This window comes from Bemisia tabaci, chromosome 5 (genome assembly GCF_918797505.1).
Source record: "Bemisia tabaci chromosome 5, PGI_BMITA_v3".
Classification (NCBI taxonomy): Eukaryota; Metazoa; Arthropoda; class Insecta; order Hemiptera; family Aleyrodidae; genus Bemisia; species Bemisia tabaci.
In genome coordinates, this window is record NC_092797.1 from 24,147,632 (window position 1) to 24,164,788 (window position 17,157).

At 40.6% G+C, this 17,157-nt stretch overlaps 1 protein-coding gene across 5 annotated transcripts in view; it reads right to left on the reverse strand.

Moving 5' to 3' along the window:
- The window catches only part of Rgl (Ral guanine nucleotide dissociation stimulator-like), a 96,665-nt gene that overhangs the window by 16,766 nt on the left and 62,742 nt on the right, over nucleotides 1-17,157 (reverse strand). For all 5 annotated transcript variants that reach the window (XM_072300447.1, XM_072300446.1, XM_072300445.1 and 2 more), the window contains exon 3: nucleotides 5,925-6,121. In XM_072300447.1, the coding sequence (XP_072156548.1) occupies nucleotides 5,925-6,121 (197 nt within the window). The remainder of the gene's footprint in view (nucleotides 1-5,924; nucleotides 6,122-17,157) is intronic.

The window sequence follows — 17,157 nt, forward strand, 5'->3', positions numbered from 1 at the left end:
AAATACTGAACACGCTTAAAACCTAGATACATAGGTGTTCCGATGATAGCTACCGCATTCCTGGTACTAATTAATATCTTTCCTCCAGAAAAAAAAGAAGAGAAACGGCCCATCCCAGATAAATGGTAGGAAAATCAAGTTGGTCAACCCCTAAAAAGTTTCTATGTAGTCTCTAAATGAACCCCCTAAAAGGAAAAAATTTTAAAAAAATTTTAACCCGTGCCTCAAAGGGCCTAAAGGGCCTAAACCCAAAATTCAAAAATTTTGGCAAGCGACACATCAATTCTGAAGGAAAATGGCAAGTTACGGCCCTTTTAGGGCAGAAATTTCGTCCGTTTTGCCGTATCTTGAAGCGTAAGGTCACAAACGGCCCAATGACGACGTGAGGCTATGGGCTGGCGGGGCGCGCCGCGGCCGGCCCGCCGCTGAGCGTACGCGCGCGGCAGGGTTGCGCATCGCCGCTTTACACCGGCGTAGAGGAACGAACGGTGGGGTGGGAGGGGGATATCCGGTGGAAAAGCATCCACATTTTCTATCCATAATGAGAATGCATTATACTTTTTCAATATAGATGAGGAAATATGAGCCATACAAGGAAGTGATGAAAAGAGTGACAAATACATAATATAGTTTGTACGGTTAGGAGTGTAAGTGGGGAAAATTTGCCGTAACTACAGAACAGCCCTGAAAATCTCCGGGAAATAAAAGCTGCTATTGATGAGAGGTTTGCATGAGAGGTTTAATTAAGGACTAATTAAAAAGATAGGTGCGATGTTGTCGAATCGTAAGCCCTTTACGCGATCAAAAGCGATTAGTGTAAATTTAATTGGAAAAGTTTAAGAAAAATTTGATGAAAGAAAATTGCCCCAAATTCGGGAAGTGCTTAAAGTGTTTTTCTATTACGTGAAGTTTTCGCACATTAATGTCAATGGCGGTGCGTCGAAAACCTCTGATCTTGTAATTCCAATATGGAATGAAAAATGTAGAATCCCTGTGATACATAGTGTCCATGTTTTTAAAAATGTTTACATTTTTATGAGGAGTGGAGGCGCGTATCAAAAAATGCTAGCCGTCGATCGCTGGTTCAAGAGAATTTGGAGACTGATTTTACGGCAAAAATCGACGTGTTATTCGACATTGCTTAATGCAATACTCTAGATATCATGGAAAATGAAGAGGATAAAGCATTTTTAATTCTTCAGCGAAAACCTGAATGAGAATGCATAATATCCACAGTGAAGGATACTATCCTTGCAGCAGAGGTGAGGAGAGCAGACAAGAAGAAAGCTCGCGCCCAGGAGAGAGTTTCTCGACAGGAAAAATTCACGCTCGCTTATGAGTCCCGCCAAACGGAAGAAAATAAGTTTTTTCATTTCATATGAAATCACTGAGGGTTTGATACATCAATAAGACTTTGTTTACCCTCCTTTTCATTGGTGTATTTGACGCGGCATCAATTAGAAAGTTTTATTCAATCGGTTCAATCTGGCTTCGCCAACTTACAGCTGATGTTGATTGCCTGGCCTCACCCAGGGGGCTAAATGACACATTAGCCTCATTTACTCAAATCTTCCCCAGTAGCCGAGTGGTCAAGGGCATTGCCCACGGTTATAAAGAGTGGGGTTCAAACCCCAAGTTAAATCATATTTTTTCGAGAAACTAATATTACATTTTTAATTATAGCAAGTAACTGTGGCGGGGGGGGGGGGGGGGTCAGTACCAGAAAATGTAAGTGGGTAAGCCATATTGAACCTCTCGAATAAAACTTTCTAATTGATGTCACGTTAAATGCACTAATGAAAAGGAGGGTAAACATAGACACTATGTATCACAGGGATTCTACATTTTTCATTCCATATTGGAATTACTGCCATTGACATAAATGTGCGAAAACTTCACATAATAGAAAAACACTTTAAGCACTTCCCGAATTTGGGGCAATTTTCTTTCATCAAATTTTTCTTAAACTTTTCCAATTAAATTTACACTAATCGCTTTTGATCGCGTAAAGGGCTTACGATTCGACAACATCGCACCTATCTTTTTAATTAGTCCTTAATTAAACCTCTCATGCAAACCTCTCATCAATAGCAGCTTTTATTTCCCGGAGATTTTCAGGGCTGTTCTGTAGTTACGGCAAATTTTCCCCACTTACACTCCTAACCGTACAAACTATATTATGTATTTGTCACTCTTTTCATCACTTCCTTGTATGGCTCATATTTCCTCATCTATATTGAAAAAGTATAATGCATTCTCATTATGGATAGAAAATGTGGATGCTTTTCCACCGGATATCCCCCTCCCACCCCACCGTTCGTTCCTCTACGCCGGTGTAAAGCGGCGATGCGCAACCCTGCCGCGCGCGTACGCTCAGCGGCGGGCCGGCCGCGGCGCGCCCCGCCAGCCCATAGCCTCACGTCGTCATTGGGCCGTTTGTGACCTTACGCTTCAAGATACGGCAAAACGGACGAAATTTCTGCCCTAAAAGGGCCGTAACTTGCCATTTTCCTTCAGAATTGATGTGTCGCTTGCCAAAATTTTTGAATTTTGGGTTTAGGCCCTTTAGGCCCTTTGAGGCACGGGTTAAAATTTTTTTAAAATTTTTTCCTTTTAGGGGGTTCATTTAGAGACTACATAGAAACTTTTTAGGGGTTGACCAACTTGAGGGTGGGTGTTAGGTCAGCGTTACTGAACTTCCGGCACGAGGTACAATAACCCTCACCCTATGAAAACTTGTCTGCCATGAATCTGATGATAACCATCAAAGGCAAGAAATAAGGATGGAGAGCTTTAACGTACGCGCAATGGTCCCATCAAAAAGGATTGCTTCAGAATACCCTAATATTTCCCTGATTTCCCACATACATTTTGGAAAAATCCCCTGACCATTGAAGATATGCCAGATGGTTAAAAAGACATAATTTGAAATAGTTTTCAGGCAAAATTTGTAGTTAGAAACTTGAAACTTACTCTAGAGTGCAAAAAGGGGTGACTTAAGTAACAATTTTTCCTTGACACTTTCAGCCTTTTCCGTAAAATTTCTAGGTTTTCCCTAACTTTTTAAAAGTCCCTGACATTCCCCTGTTTTCCAAACATATTCTGATTGTGACAACCCTGTATGAAGAAAAGTTGCGAGGGGATACTCTATATATACTTAAGAAAAAAAATCGCCTTCCGCGTAGTTTGACTTGACAAAAACTACAAATCACCTTTCACTTCATGTTTCTTTATTTCCATTTATTCCGTCATTATTTTATTGCTAAGAAGGAACTTTAAAATTTTCAGGGAGTACATCGATAATTTTAAATCAAAGATAAAAACTCAATATATTATAAATCGATTCCACTCGATTTTACTGCACATTTAACTTTGTTAAATTATAAAGCATTATTTAGCGTATTACCAACGAAATACATGAATATTTTATTGAGAAAATTAAGTACAATAAAAAGGACTCGCTGCAAGAAAAGTAACTGTCTCGTACTGAAAATTAGATTAGCAGGTATCAGCTGACACAATTATGCTTTAACAAACTTTAAGTCTAGAAAAAATCAATCAGCAAAGACCCTAAAATTGTTCTGTCGTGTGAGCCTTCCTCGAGTATTTAGGGTAAGTCATTATGTATTGAAAGTGTAAGAGATGCATTAAATTTTACGCGAGAATACAAGCAGCCTTATTGGGGTACATATTCCATCCATGAATGTGTATCTATTCTACCGTGCTAAGGAAGAACGCGGTATGATCGTTCGAGAGTTGCTAGATTCTCCTTGATAAAACATGCATTTTTGACGACATTCATGCACATTTTTCTTTGAAATTTTCACATATTTTAGATTAAATTGAAATCGTCTGAAAATTTTGGGGAAACATATTCACAATATTCCCAGTAATATAAGTTTTTACCGAAGGAAACTTGGCAACGTCTGAAGGATCGCACGGCGTTCTTCCTTAGCACGGCAGTTTTCCTGTCAGAACTGTACAAGTCTGCTTGTAATCGTGGCAGTGTTTCCGTAGTTGAAAACCGCAACATAAAAACCCGTAGATCTCATGACTAGGAGTAAAAGCTGATACTTTGTAGACGAATCGGCAACAGTGGTACACTGATTGTTTGGAGGCCGCGGCCCGGCGGTTACTTAACGTAGAGAGTGAATAGCGAGAGGGGACGAACACAGAATAATTAGGTCCACAAGATGGAAAGAGAAAGAAGGGGGACGCCAGCCCGGGGGGGGGGGGGGGGGGAGCCACGAGTGCAGCCGCGGACCGAAATTGAAGGAGCCACCAGGCAGTAGTGGGCTCTCGTAACATGATAATGATGGACATCCTCGCCCCTCGAGTGACAATACCGATATGACGATTTATTCAATTGCATTACGGCCTGTTAAATTAGACCCGCACCAATTTACTGGGTTGGGAAGTGTCACATGCACTGAAAACAGCAACGCAGAACAGCGGTTTTCACCTTCACTTTCGGTCACGAGCCCTAGATGCGACGTTTTGGCTATACGATGCTCCATCACTGTTGAGAACCTGCACACGAGTCGTTTCCAGCTATCACCGAGAAAAAACCATAGCTTATAAACCAATTAGTGGTTCATATTAGAACACTACTAATCGTCGTAAAGACAGCATATAAGAATAGCACATACGATGGTATGTATACGTTCGTATGGTACGAGATACCTTAGTATGGCACACAGACCGAGAATCATTAGTTCATTTACGACTATTAGTGGTGCTTCGTATGAACCACTATTTGGTTAATAAAACCATATGTTTTTGTCCGTGAGAGGGCCAAAAGTTTCGTCACCACTTTTTATTTTTTATCACATTTATTTATTTTTTTCTTCTGAGAGTCCAACAACAAGATTTTTCCAAACATTTACTGAAGAAAAAAACCTCGTATAGTTCGTGGCTGATACGTGGAACGAGCTGTTTTCAAAATTGGACGCACTTCTGTCAAACGGAACTGTGTGTATTATGACGTGAGTCCTGTTACGCATATATTCTTATGGGTCTCAGGGCTCATGTCTTAATGCACATAGTTCCGTTTGACAGAAATACGTCCGATTTACATGGGTTTCAGACGGATTTCGGTGCGAAAATGTGGGCTTGTGTAATTTCGAAGACAAACTTCACATTCTACTTCCCATTTTCTACTTGAAATCATGCGATAAAATTATTTTTTCCTCGAAGGCACTGACTGCTCAGTCATGAATTATGATAAATTTAGAACCATCAGACATTTGGACTCAGAAGGTAAACACAGGGGACCGCCGCAAAGATGACGGCCAAAAATCTCCCTAGCCGCTTCCCAAAAAAAAATTTTACATCCCCCAGTGTATCTCAACCTCTTACCAGGGTTGCCACAGAATTTAAAAAATGAAATTCCTTGATATTTCCCTGATTTTTCTGTCACATTTGGGTGAAATTCCTGACGATTGAGGATATGCCACATGCTTTAAAAGACATGATTTGAACTTGTTTTCAGGCAAAAGTGGTTCGAAACGTCAAACCTATTTTAGAAAGAAAATAAAGGTGACTTGACAATTTTTCTATGACATTTTCGTCGTTTTCCCTGACATTTCCAGGTTTCCCCTGACTTTTAAAAGTTCCTGACATTTCCCGGTTTTCCCTGACTGTGGTAACCCTGTCTTACATCGCTTCGATAGCTAAAGCAGGATCTCTTGAATATTTTTTCTCTGATCCTATAGTGCAAGGGCAAAAGTTTATTTCCGATCTTCCTCATGGAATGGCGGTAGCCACCATCGAAGGAAGTCTGTTGACTGCGGCGATCCGTGCTACGTGTGCCGTTCGTAATATTATAATGAAGAAACTATTATGCAATATCGTTATTTAGTTGACTCTCTTTTGTACGTCGATTGCGTTTAAAACTGGAGTAAAATTGGTTGAATAACACAAACCTGTCCAAGACTAAAGTGAGCACCTGCTTCGGGGAAGAAAACGTCCTATAGCAGGCCAAAAAAACGTTGACATAGGTTGACTCTAGTTCACCATCGTCGGTAGCTAAGCTTTCGACGAGCTTTTCCAAAGTCCCAGCTTTTATCAAACGCACCCGCACGGTTTCCCACTCCAAGTGGGAGATTTCATCATCCGAGTCCTGCAACAACAAAACATATTGACGAAATGTAAGTATAACAAATTAAAGATTTCAGGTGATCGATCAGTCAATGGGTCAGTTGCGCTAGTCACAGAATCGTATTTTGATGTTTCCTTTTTGTGAATTAACTAAAATACTAAGATCTGTCCAAACAGCCCTGGTAAAAATTGAGGATACGAGCTGCGTTTCAAAATACCATAGGAGTTCTTATAGCCGACTAAAGAAGGCTATTGAAAATCATATAGCTGGCTGTAGAAAGCGGAGCAAATCATACAGCCGGGCTGTACGAAGCTATAAAAAAGTATACAGCCGGGCTATAGTTCCTATCACCGGGCTTTACACATTATCGCCATTGGCTATAAAAGGCTATAATAAATTGTGTAGAAATTCGTGTGCTTTGGAAATCATTAAGTTTGATACGGAACTACTTTAATATTTACAAAACACACATTATATTTTCCTTTAAAACATATTTTTTTTTCATCAATTAAAATGAGATGGTCCATACAGAGTGTGCAAACATTTCAAAATCATGAGTTGAAAAACGCTGACTCCGCGAGATTAAATATTAAAGCCTAACACAAAGCGGAGCGGCGACGCATTGGCGCCTACAAACCTAACAGGGATACTTCACGCATTGCGCGGCGACGCTCTGGCGCCTACAAACCTAACAGGGATACTTCACGCATTGCGCGGCGACGCACTGGCGCCTACAAACCTAACAGGGATACTTCACGTATTGCGCGGCGACGCACTGGCGCCTACAAACCTAACAGGGATACTTCACGCATTGCGCAATGCGTGAAGTACATATCACACCATCTCACACCACGATTCTGTGCCCAGCATACTACCTCAACGTATTATTGTCGGTTCGACACGTACAAGAATATATGGTACGGAGCTCTTAGGGCCCAAAAAGGCAGTCAAACTATGAACTCAAATTATCCAGAATAATACATTATATTAATTTTCACGACCCGACATTTGAAAAGCGCGTATTTGACTTAGTTTTTTCATAAATTTACTCATTTTTGTGGAGGACGCTCATTTATGAACACTTCTGGCCAATTTGCTTTGAAATTGAAATTTAAAGATTGGTAACGGCATTTTTATGGTGTCCTTGTGTTAGAGGGTTATACCTGCCTATTGGGTCCTAAGAGCTCCATATTTCGACGTGTCCGCACTCTCCATATGAAGCAGTGGCGTGTTGTACTTTGCGATATATCGATTGATTTGCCATTTAAACCTATAGGAAAGAATCGATAAACAGGGCGTTCGCAGCAAACACCTTAATAATCGATTCTTTACTATAGCTTCAAATTGAGAAATATCGATAATCGATCATTCACGCCTCGCCATTGCTATGAAGATGCTCTATGACAAGGTATAGTACCTTTGTAGACAGATCATGTCCATTCGTATTATACTACAGAAAAACTGTGCCGCTTTTCGGTTGGTCGACGAGTTTTTAGGCTTTATGATGCTCTTACGATCGTAAAAACAAACAAGATGGCGACTCACCGTCACATTGATAAGAGGCTAAAATTTGACCAAAATTTCAATTATACGGCAGTAACAATTTAAACTAGCAGTAGAATACCTCCGAAAAACACATGAAAACACTCTTGATTCGCATTTCGCCTTCATCGCAGGAGGATGTAAGATGTGCAAACCTCAAACTTGCTTGCTGATAACAGCCATCTTGTTTGTTTATTTACGGCTGTAAGAACATCGTGTCAGCCTATTTTCTCGCGACCGATGAAAGACCGGCACAGAAATGGCCACACTCCGTCCATAAAGGTGCTCTAGGACAAAATAGGTATTTTTGTGGGCAAATTCCGATTTTTTTCAAAACCCAACTTTTTTAAACCATTATTTGTTGGGAAAGTCTCAACCTTGTGTGCAGAGGACCTCCGACAAGAGTTGAGGGGACCTAAGATCGGCGCATCACTGACCTAGAGTACCTTTTATAGACAGAGTATGGACGTTTCTGTGCCGGTTTTTCATTGGTCGCGAGCGAATAGGCTGACACGATGTTCTTACGGCCGCAAATAAACAAGATGGCTGTTATCAGCAAGCAAGTTTGAGGTTATGCACATCATACATCCTCCTGTGCCTGTGATAAAGACGAAAGGCGATTTAACAGTGTTTTCATGTGTTATTCGTGGATATGCTAGTTTAAATTGTAACAGCGTATAATTGACATTTTTGTCGAATATTAGCTTCTTATCAATGATACGATGAGTCGCCATCTTGTTTGTTTATTTACGGCCGTAAGAGTATCATGCGGCCTAAAAACTCGTTGACCAATCAGAGAGCGGCACAGTTTTCCTGTAGTAAGAAGGTACGAATGGCCATACTATAAAGGTACTCTGCACTAGAGTCCCTTTATGAGTCAAGACAACACCTCTCATGGAGTCACAAACGGGAATAAAGATTACAGGAAATTGAACGTTCTTTGTAATCTGTGATCGGCCCATTCTTAAATTCCTTTCTCCGTTCCTTCTCTCATTCCGTTTGTTCCTTGCCGAACCCGTAATTCCCTGGTCCATTCCAGATTATAATCTTTGCAATCGGTGAAAATGTAATCTTTATTCCCGTTTGTGACACTGAGAAGGCCTAAAATACGGGAACCAATCAGAAATGGATTCACATTGTCTTGACTCTCAGTATAAAGGGACTCTACTCTGCACTGACCGAGTTCACATTTTGTCGCGGAGCCCAACTCGTGCCTTTGCCAAGACGGGGCACGGTCATAAAATGTCAGCGTGGACTCGGTTACGTCACTAACACTTGCATGACTCAACGACTCGTGGAGGCCAGATTCCGAGATCTCTTGCTCTCTCGACGCGTCACGGCGCCGCGCGCGCGCCTCGCGTGACGTCACGTCACAAATGCAAAATCTTCTTTAAGGAGAGCGATCCCGCTAAGGCGTGCCGCGCACATCAACCTCTAGACGAGTGAACTTTCGTGATGAGGCGACCAAGCCCATCTAAGTAAATGAACTAACTGAGGCTTAAACTATTAGCACACGGTGGAGTTGCATTGCTCTGCTTCGTACTTCACTTTGGATCGAGATCACCTCTGAAGACGAAAAAAACGAAACCGCCGGTGATCAGGTATTTTAAAGGTCCTCCACCGAAAATACAGAGGCGATTTAATGAAGTATTACGGAACGCCAACAACGGACCGATTCTTGAAAATAGAATTTGCGGGTATCTGAAATTTGATGAATTTCGTGTTTAAGTGGAAACTACTGAGTGAACTAAACACGAGGAAACCCTTGGTTGATAAGTTGGCGGAGATACGATGAAATGATCTAATCCGCTAAAATACATATGTACATTGGGGAATGCCGCTAGATGGCGTCACAAGGCGGTGTATTTTCTCACTTTTAAATCTATTTTTATACTATTTCCTATATCCGGAAAATAAATTATAAAAAATACTGTGAAATCAGCTCTTTAAGCACTTTCAGATGAAGCAATAATAACTTTTCATCAGTGGCGTGGCGTGAATTGCGATATATCGATTGTTCTGCCATTTAAACCTATGGTAAAGAATCGATTATTAAGGTGTTCGCTGCGAACACTCTACTTATCGATCCTTTTCCATAGGTTTAAATGGCAAAACAATCGATACATCGTAAAGCACGCCACGCCACTGCTTTTCATGCAAATTCTCCATTGTTCTTATAGTCCATATTATGGGGATCTTAGGGCCCAAAAGGCAGTCAAACTATGGCCTCAACTTATCCAGAATGATTGGTTATTACAATTGTCGGTAAGCAATTAGCACTATGTTATTCGAATACTACTAAAAGCAACTCCCATGCGTTTCTGAAGAGGTCAGAAAAGCGAAAGCGCCTTCAATTTTGAACATGCAACACGCACATCCGTGGAACACGAATAGTTGCATCCCGGCGCTACAATTACTTCACAATCAAGGTTGTATTCGTAGGTCGTAATAATCACCATTGATAGGCTCTGGCTCTGCTGGTTCTCCTCTTTATCTCACCTTTGTCGAGTGGAATCAACGATATGCCAAACAATGGACGGCGCCGACCAATCAAAAAACTCTATTTCACCTTCTTCATAGTTTTCCTGGTCGAAAAACACAACATTCCAACAATCGGCCTGCAAAGCCAGTATAGATTATACTGCTATCACGATGCAATTTTACCTACGAAGTAAAAGTTATTTTTGGAAGTCCATGCTTAAATTCGTCAAAAAATTATTGATCGACGAAGTACTCAGCTTTCCGTTCCGCAAACGAGACCAAGTTTGACAAACTTGCTTTGCAAACTCATCAGTCGTTATTTGGCCAATGAAAATCTCAACAAGTTGCTGATCGATCACCATTAGGCGACAGATAAAGCCGATATTAGCGGGATAGCTTGGGCTGGAGTAACGGGTCAAAAACGGAATTGTGAAGTTACTACATAATTTTTTTACAAAAAAAATTGTACGGGACAGAGGGTTTAACGCTAACTTGCATGATTGCTCTAAAATCGACTTCGTCGCTCTGGCAAAGTTACGGGCACATTTTTGCTTAAAACGACTTATGTTGGTCGTCAACTTTACATGGTTGCCAAGATTAATAGATACGAACACTTGTTCAAATTCAACAGGTATACCTATTTTGCCTAATTAGATTGCTACTTGAAATGGGAGTGCAAAATATCTACCAACATTGTCAGGTGGTCACCCCTACTTTCATCAACTGATAAGTATAATGAAGCAATTTGTTGAGTAAACGAGACCCGGTTTGACAAACTTACTTTACGAACGAGCTAATCAACGATTCATTCCTCAGTCCTATATAAAGAAAGTGCTGCTGTCAGTAAGAAAAAGCTTAGTCCCCCATGGTAACTTTCGCATCATCCAAGCTGGGTGGATATTCAAAGAGAACTTTCGCATTATCTAATTAGAGTCTGTTAAGTCCAGTTCAGAGCTTAAGAATGTTCCGTTGCTGTGATCTATAGTCTCGCAAAATTAGGTTGCGGATTCCTAGTAGAATGCCAGTTTCGTTCCGAATTGTAATGAACTTTGCAGGAGTATCTCCAGCCTAGAATATAGAGGGACAAACTCGGAAACAACGTTTCTCAATTTCCGACGTTGCAGACTGCTGAACACCTGCTTAAATTTCCAATTAGAAAACTATTTGACGAAATTTTTGTAAAATTTTCGATATTTTTTTACATTGCTTGAGGGATATTCCGCGAAAATTTAAAGCGTAATAAATTAGCTTCAACTTACTTCAAAAAAATAAGGCAGAAGTTTCAAGAAGTTTAGGTACACCCCGATCGAAGTACAAGATTGTCAAGTAATGCCGATTTCGACACTCACTATGATAATCTTGACACGGAAAGAACAGATATTTTTGGATACCATTTCGGCGATGCGCGTTTAAACGGGTGCTCAAAATACGCAACGAGAGAAATTTCCTCTGTTTGATTCTTGGGCGAGAATTAGTCGCTCCTATTACGGAATTTTTCCGGATTTTTTTAACAATAGTAACGCCCGAAAAACAAGTTCATAGTTGCGGAAGGAGAAAATTGTTGTTGAAAAATATTAATTCAAATCCATGATTCCCGGACGAAAATATTCGTTGAGTCAACAGGAATTTTCCTTGTTTCAAACGATATTCCTGTTATTTCACTCATGTCACCCTGGAGAGATTTCCGCAGGATTCAACGCAAATTTTTCGCTCCTTTGACGCAAGGGCGTCAGTGGCGTGGCGTGAATTGCGATATATCAATTGATATGTAATTTAAACCTACGGTAAAGAATCGATTATTAAGTTGTTCGGTGCGAACACCCTGTTTATCGATCCTTTTCCATAGGTTTAAATGGCATAACAATCGATAAATCGCAAAGCTCGCCACGCCACTGAAGGGCGTACCTCAGTTTCCATGTGGGTCCTCTTCTACAAAAAAATCCATGCTTTCTGGGGCTCATGCAAAAATTGAGATACGCCCTTGCGTCAAAGGAGCGAAAAATTTACGTTGAGTCTTCCGGAAATCTCTCTAGGGTGACATGAGTGAAATAACAGGAATATCGCTTAAAACAAGAAAAATTCCTGTTGACTCAACGAATATTTTCGTCCAGGAATCATGGATTTGAATTAATATTTTTCAACAACAATTTTCTCCCTGCGCAACTATGAACTTGTTTTTCGGGCGTTACCATTGTTAAAAAAAAATCCGGAAAAATTCCTGAGAACTATGTTCACTTTCTACTTGTTATGGATGCAAGGATTAAAAATCACTGAACAAGCCCATTCACTACAAAATTGAGCGTGTGAAACACTCTGAAGTTAACAAAACGCTCTCCAAGTTGAAGTACTGGTTATCGGTCGTTCTTTTGTGGGAGAGTTGCCGACTTGCGCGTCTCAAGTGCCATGCCTTAAGTTCCCACACGAAAAGACAACCCCGCTCACGTATTCAGCTGTGAGCTGATGAGCTATCCTTCGCAAGTTAAAAGCTCATTCGTGAAGGTTTTTCGGTAACAGGACATTCTCTTTTTTCCTTGATCTAAGTCTCACTAGGTTTGCTGTTTTTCTCGAATTTATTTTTAGGTATAAAAGAATTTTAGTGTTTTAAGTCTTGTTTTGTCAGGGAGATTTCACTTTTATGAGATCTTCAATTAAGGAATTTACCAGCTTTTACCATTAAAAAAATAGTATAATCGTATAAATTTCTTTATTTTTTTATTTTATTTTTCAATGTCTTAGATTTCACTCTTTATATGATCAGTGCCTTAGATTAGAGTTTTTTCTTACAATTAGCTTCAGAGAGAATTACGAACAAAACCATTAACATCTTGATCTTGCCTCTTTCTTGGGCATAGTAAGAATACATCGGGGATCGCTAACTTCAGAACCTGACAGAAGCTCCACTTTTTGGAACAATGACCATACTTCTGATTTTGGGTTACAGAGGCATGAGTGATTATTTAAATTTAAGGAGGGGGGGGGCGTTCCTCCATGCGCCTTTTATACCAAAAATGTTCAATTGTACCCCTCTTTACAGAGTGGAATGAATTCAGAGGCTGTATTTCAACTTTCCGGCTGACAAACCCTCCGAAAGGAGTATAGGGGGAGAAGAAGGAGGTTTGTTTGATTTTTTCATGAGTACCCATTAGCTAATGTCACACAATCAAACCGTGCCATGAGTATATCAAGGTCGAGTGCTGTGATTGGTCCAAGTCATTGACTGAGCCAATCACAAAACCTGACCTTGATATTTTGATGGCTAGGTTTGATCGTGTGACAATTGTGACATTAGCTAATGGGGATCCCACATTTTGTCACAGGGGGCCTCTGCGGAGCCTTTCAGATCTCAGTATAGGAGACGGTCGTCCTCTACCCTCCAGCACCAGTCCACCTCTGTACGTGAGTTTCTTTGACGTCACACTGGAAAAAAAAAACACATTGGATCTAGAGTCTAGACTCTTGAAAACATTGACAAGAAAAAATACACTTGATTCAATCAGATTTTTGCTTAAATCAAAACGAAATCCGCTTAAATTAAGAGGCTTGGTTCTTGATTTAAGCAAGATTCTGATTGAATCAAGAGTACTTTTTCTTGTCGATGTCTTTATGAGTCTGGACTCTAGATCCAATGTGTTCTTTTTTTTCAGTGCAGTGGCGTTGCGTGCTTTGCGATATATCGATTGACCTATCATTTAAACCTATGGAAAAGGATCGATTAACAGGTTGTTCGCAGCGAACACCTTAATAATCGATTCCTTACCACGGGTTCAAATGGGGAAATATCGATAATCGATCATTCACGCCACGCCACTGCTTCTTCTCTGCCCGTGCACTGATCAATGAATATTATTTCCTTACATGCAGAGTTCAGAATGGGAGTCCCACCTCAACTACGCGGCCGTGCTAAGGAGAAACGCCGTATGAACCTTCAGGCGTTGCCAAATTTCCTTCTGATAAAACACTAATTTTCAAGAAAATTCGTGAATATTTTTCTTCCAATTTCTCAGGTAACTTTGCTCGTAATTTGATCTAAAACTTCTGAAAAATTCAAGGAAAAATATTCATAACTCTCCTCAAAATTGAACATTTTATCGAAGGAAATCTGGCAACTCTCGAATGTTCATTCGGCGTTCTTCCTCAGTAGGGCAGAACTACGGGGAGTTAAACTTGACGGATTAGTCATTTCCCGGTAAATGCAGGCGTCTCGACAGTGAGGAGTCGTCGGGGCACGCCATTGGCGGAAGCGGAGTGACGTATGCGTCGAGCGAGGGCGCGGGCGTGTAGCGGGAGTGCTCGTTGTTCGACTGCCGGTGTTTCTGCTCGTGGCCGACTCACACTCATCAAAGTCAGTGTCATTCCCATCACCTCGACGCTCGACACCCGTCACTCAATCGGCCACGCGCCGCACAGTGGATCGAGTCAATCAGAGAGATCGGACATGAAATTTTTAACTATAACTTCAAATTTTGATGTTTATTTTGTCACATTTTAAATTTCAATGGGTATTAACTGGTGAAAATTTCACGGGGAAACCAACGGAACCAATTTTAAAACCCCAAAGTTTTGTTTTAGCGGAGTTACAAGCGTTACAAGTTTCCAAATTTTGTCCGACTTCTCCAATTGCCTCGTTCCATTGTGCGCCGCGTCGAGCCGCTCCAAAACGGGCCTCCTGCAACACTGGTAAAAAAAACCTCTTGGACCAACGCCGCATTGCATTGACTTAAGAGTGCAGTTTCTTGTCGCCGGATTTAAGAGTCTTGAACTCTTGTTTCAAGCGGATTTGGCATTGATTCAAGCGGATTTTGCATTGAAACAGGAGTCCAGACTCTTAAATCCGGCGACAAGAAACTGCACTCTTACACTGAAAAAAAATTCTCGGCGTTTTTACCAAGTTCCGTTGGTACCTTCACCATCTCACTTTTTTTTACCAATTATTGGTAATTTAATCAAGGAGACTGGTAAGCTTACCTAAAAACCGGTATATTTACTGTTTTTTTCAGGTAAGAATACCACTTTTATTGGTAATCAATTCCCGGTAACTTTGCCATTTTATCTCGGTAATTCTACCACAGTCGATAAAAAATATTGGCGTTTTTACCAAGGTCCAGTAAAATTACCGAGAAAGTTCAATCATTTTACCGAGATTTCTCTGTAAAATTACCAATTCCATAAATGGTAATTTTACCAAGAAAAAACTGGGATCAAATAGAACCCTGAATTCTTGGTAATTTTACCCTTTTCTTAGTAAATTCACCGAGATTTTTTTTTTCAGTGCGCTCCAAAACGGGCCTCCTGCAACACTGGTAAAAAAACCTCTTGGACCAACGCCGCATTGCATTGACTTAAGAGTGCAGTTTCTTGTCGCCGGATTTAAGAGTCTTGAACTCTTGTTTCAAGCGGATTTAGCATTGATTCAAGCGGATTTTGCATTGAAACAAGAGTCCGGACTCTTAAATCCGGCGACAAGGTACTGCACTCTTAAGTCAGTGCAATGCGGCATTGGTCCAAGAGGTTTTTTTTTTTTTTTTTAACAGTGAAACTTCTGCTACAGGGAGCGGAAGAATCGTCCCCTTCCGGCCCAAGTATCACGAGCGCCATGCGACGTTTCAGTAATGCCGCCGCCACTTTTACGGTTTTTTACGGAGAAATGTTTGGTTGAGTCTGTTTGAAAATTTCACTGAATTTTATCAGCAGCACGAAGAAAATTCACAGAAATTTTCGGACAGCTTCGTTGAATATTACATGGTGTCAAGGTTTTTTTTCAGTTCGGGAAATCCTGATTTTTCCTGATTTTTAACTGCTAAACCCAGATTTCATAATTTTTCCAAATCCTGATTTTTTGCGGAGAAAAATTACAATTTCGGCATAAGCGTATAAGAAAGCATAAAAAAATCCGATCGGACGGCCGACTTTGCTCAAATCCTGATTTTACGACCGATTTTTCCTCAAATCCTGATGAAATCTGGTTTAAATCCTGATTGATCTCAGATCCTGATAGAATCGGGAAAATCGGGAAAATCCTGATGCTAGACATCCTGAATAATTTCTCTGTAAAAAAATAAAATGGCGGCGGAAATTTTGAAACGTCGCATGACGCTTGAGATACTTCGGCTGGAAGACGACGGAATAATGACCCATGATGGAGGTGACTCGACAATTGCGATGAGTGTATAAACGGGAACGTCTTAACGTCATTTCTAACTTCACGATGTGCGTGAGAAATTCGACTTATTTGAGCTTTCTGATCCAAAAATTATACAGCGGAGAGGGTTTTGTACAATTAAGTCATCCCACTATCACGATCCAATCTGAAACTAATAAATACACAGAGGAAGGGTGTCGATATGGACCGTTTTTGGGCCCTCCCCAGCTAAATGTCCTCAATTCTACGATATTTCGCTCATTATAGCTCTATATTTTAGGGAACGCATCATGATTTGGTCATTTCGGGTCTTTTTCTTTAACTCTTATACTGGCCAAAAGATGAGTCTAAAGGCCGATTTTGGCAAGAAAAATGCGCCTTTGCGGCATTTGACCTGAAACCCGCATTTTCTTGACAAAATTGACTTTCAGACCCATTGTAAAGCCAGCCATAGACCCGAAAAGATAGAATAATGACCAAAGCATGTCATGATAACTTACGTAAAATATAGACCTTCGATGAGAAAAAAATCGTGGGGTGGGGGAAATTTAGGGTAGACCCCAAAACGACCTTTATCGATACTCCCCCTTTTTCTCACAATGTTAAATAAGGGGAGAGCTTTAGACTCCCTAGAAAAAAACTTTTCTCGGCGCTGCAGCGAAAGTTTACAAAGACGGATCCGCCATTTCTCACTAACGGACTTATCACAGAGTTTTGAATTCCGAAGCACAGCTTAGACGAAAACTCGTAATTAAGATGTGACAGATAAAATATATATTTTAAAAGAAAAGGCAGCTTCTTTCCCTGCGGGTAATTTCTATTTCAAACGCATTCGATTTACATGAAGGAAACAAAAATTTGGCCACAAAAACCGAACATTAATTCATATGAAACA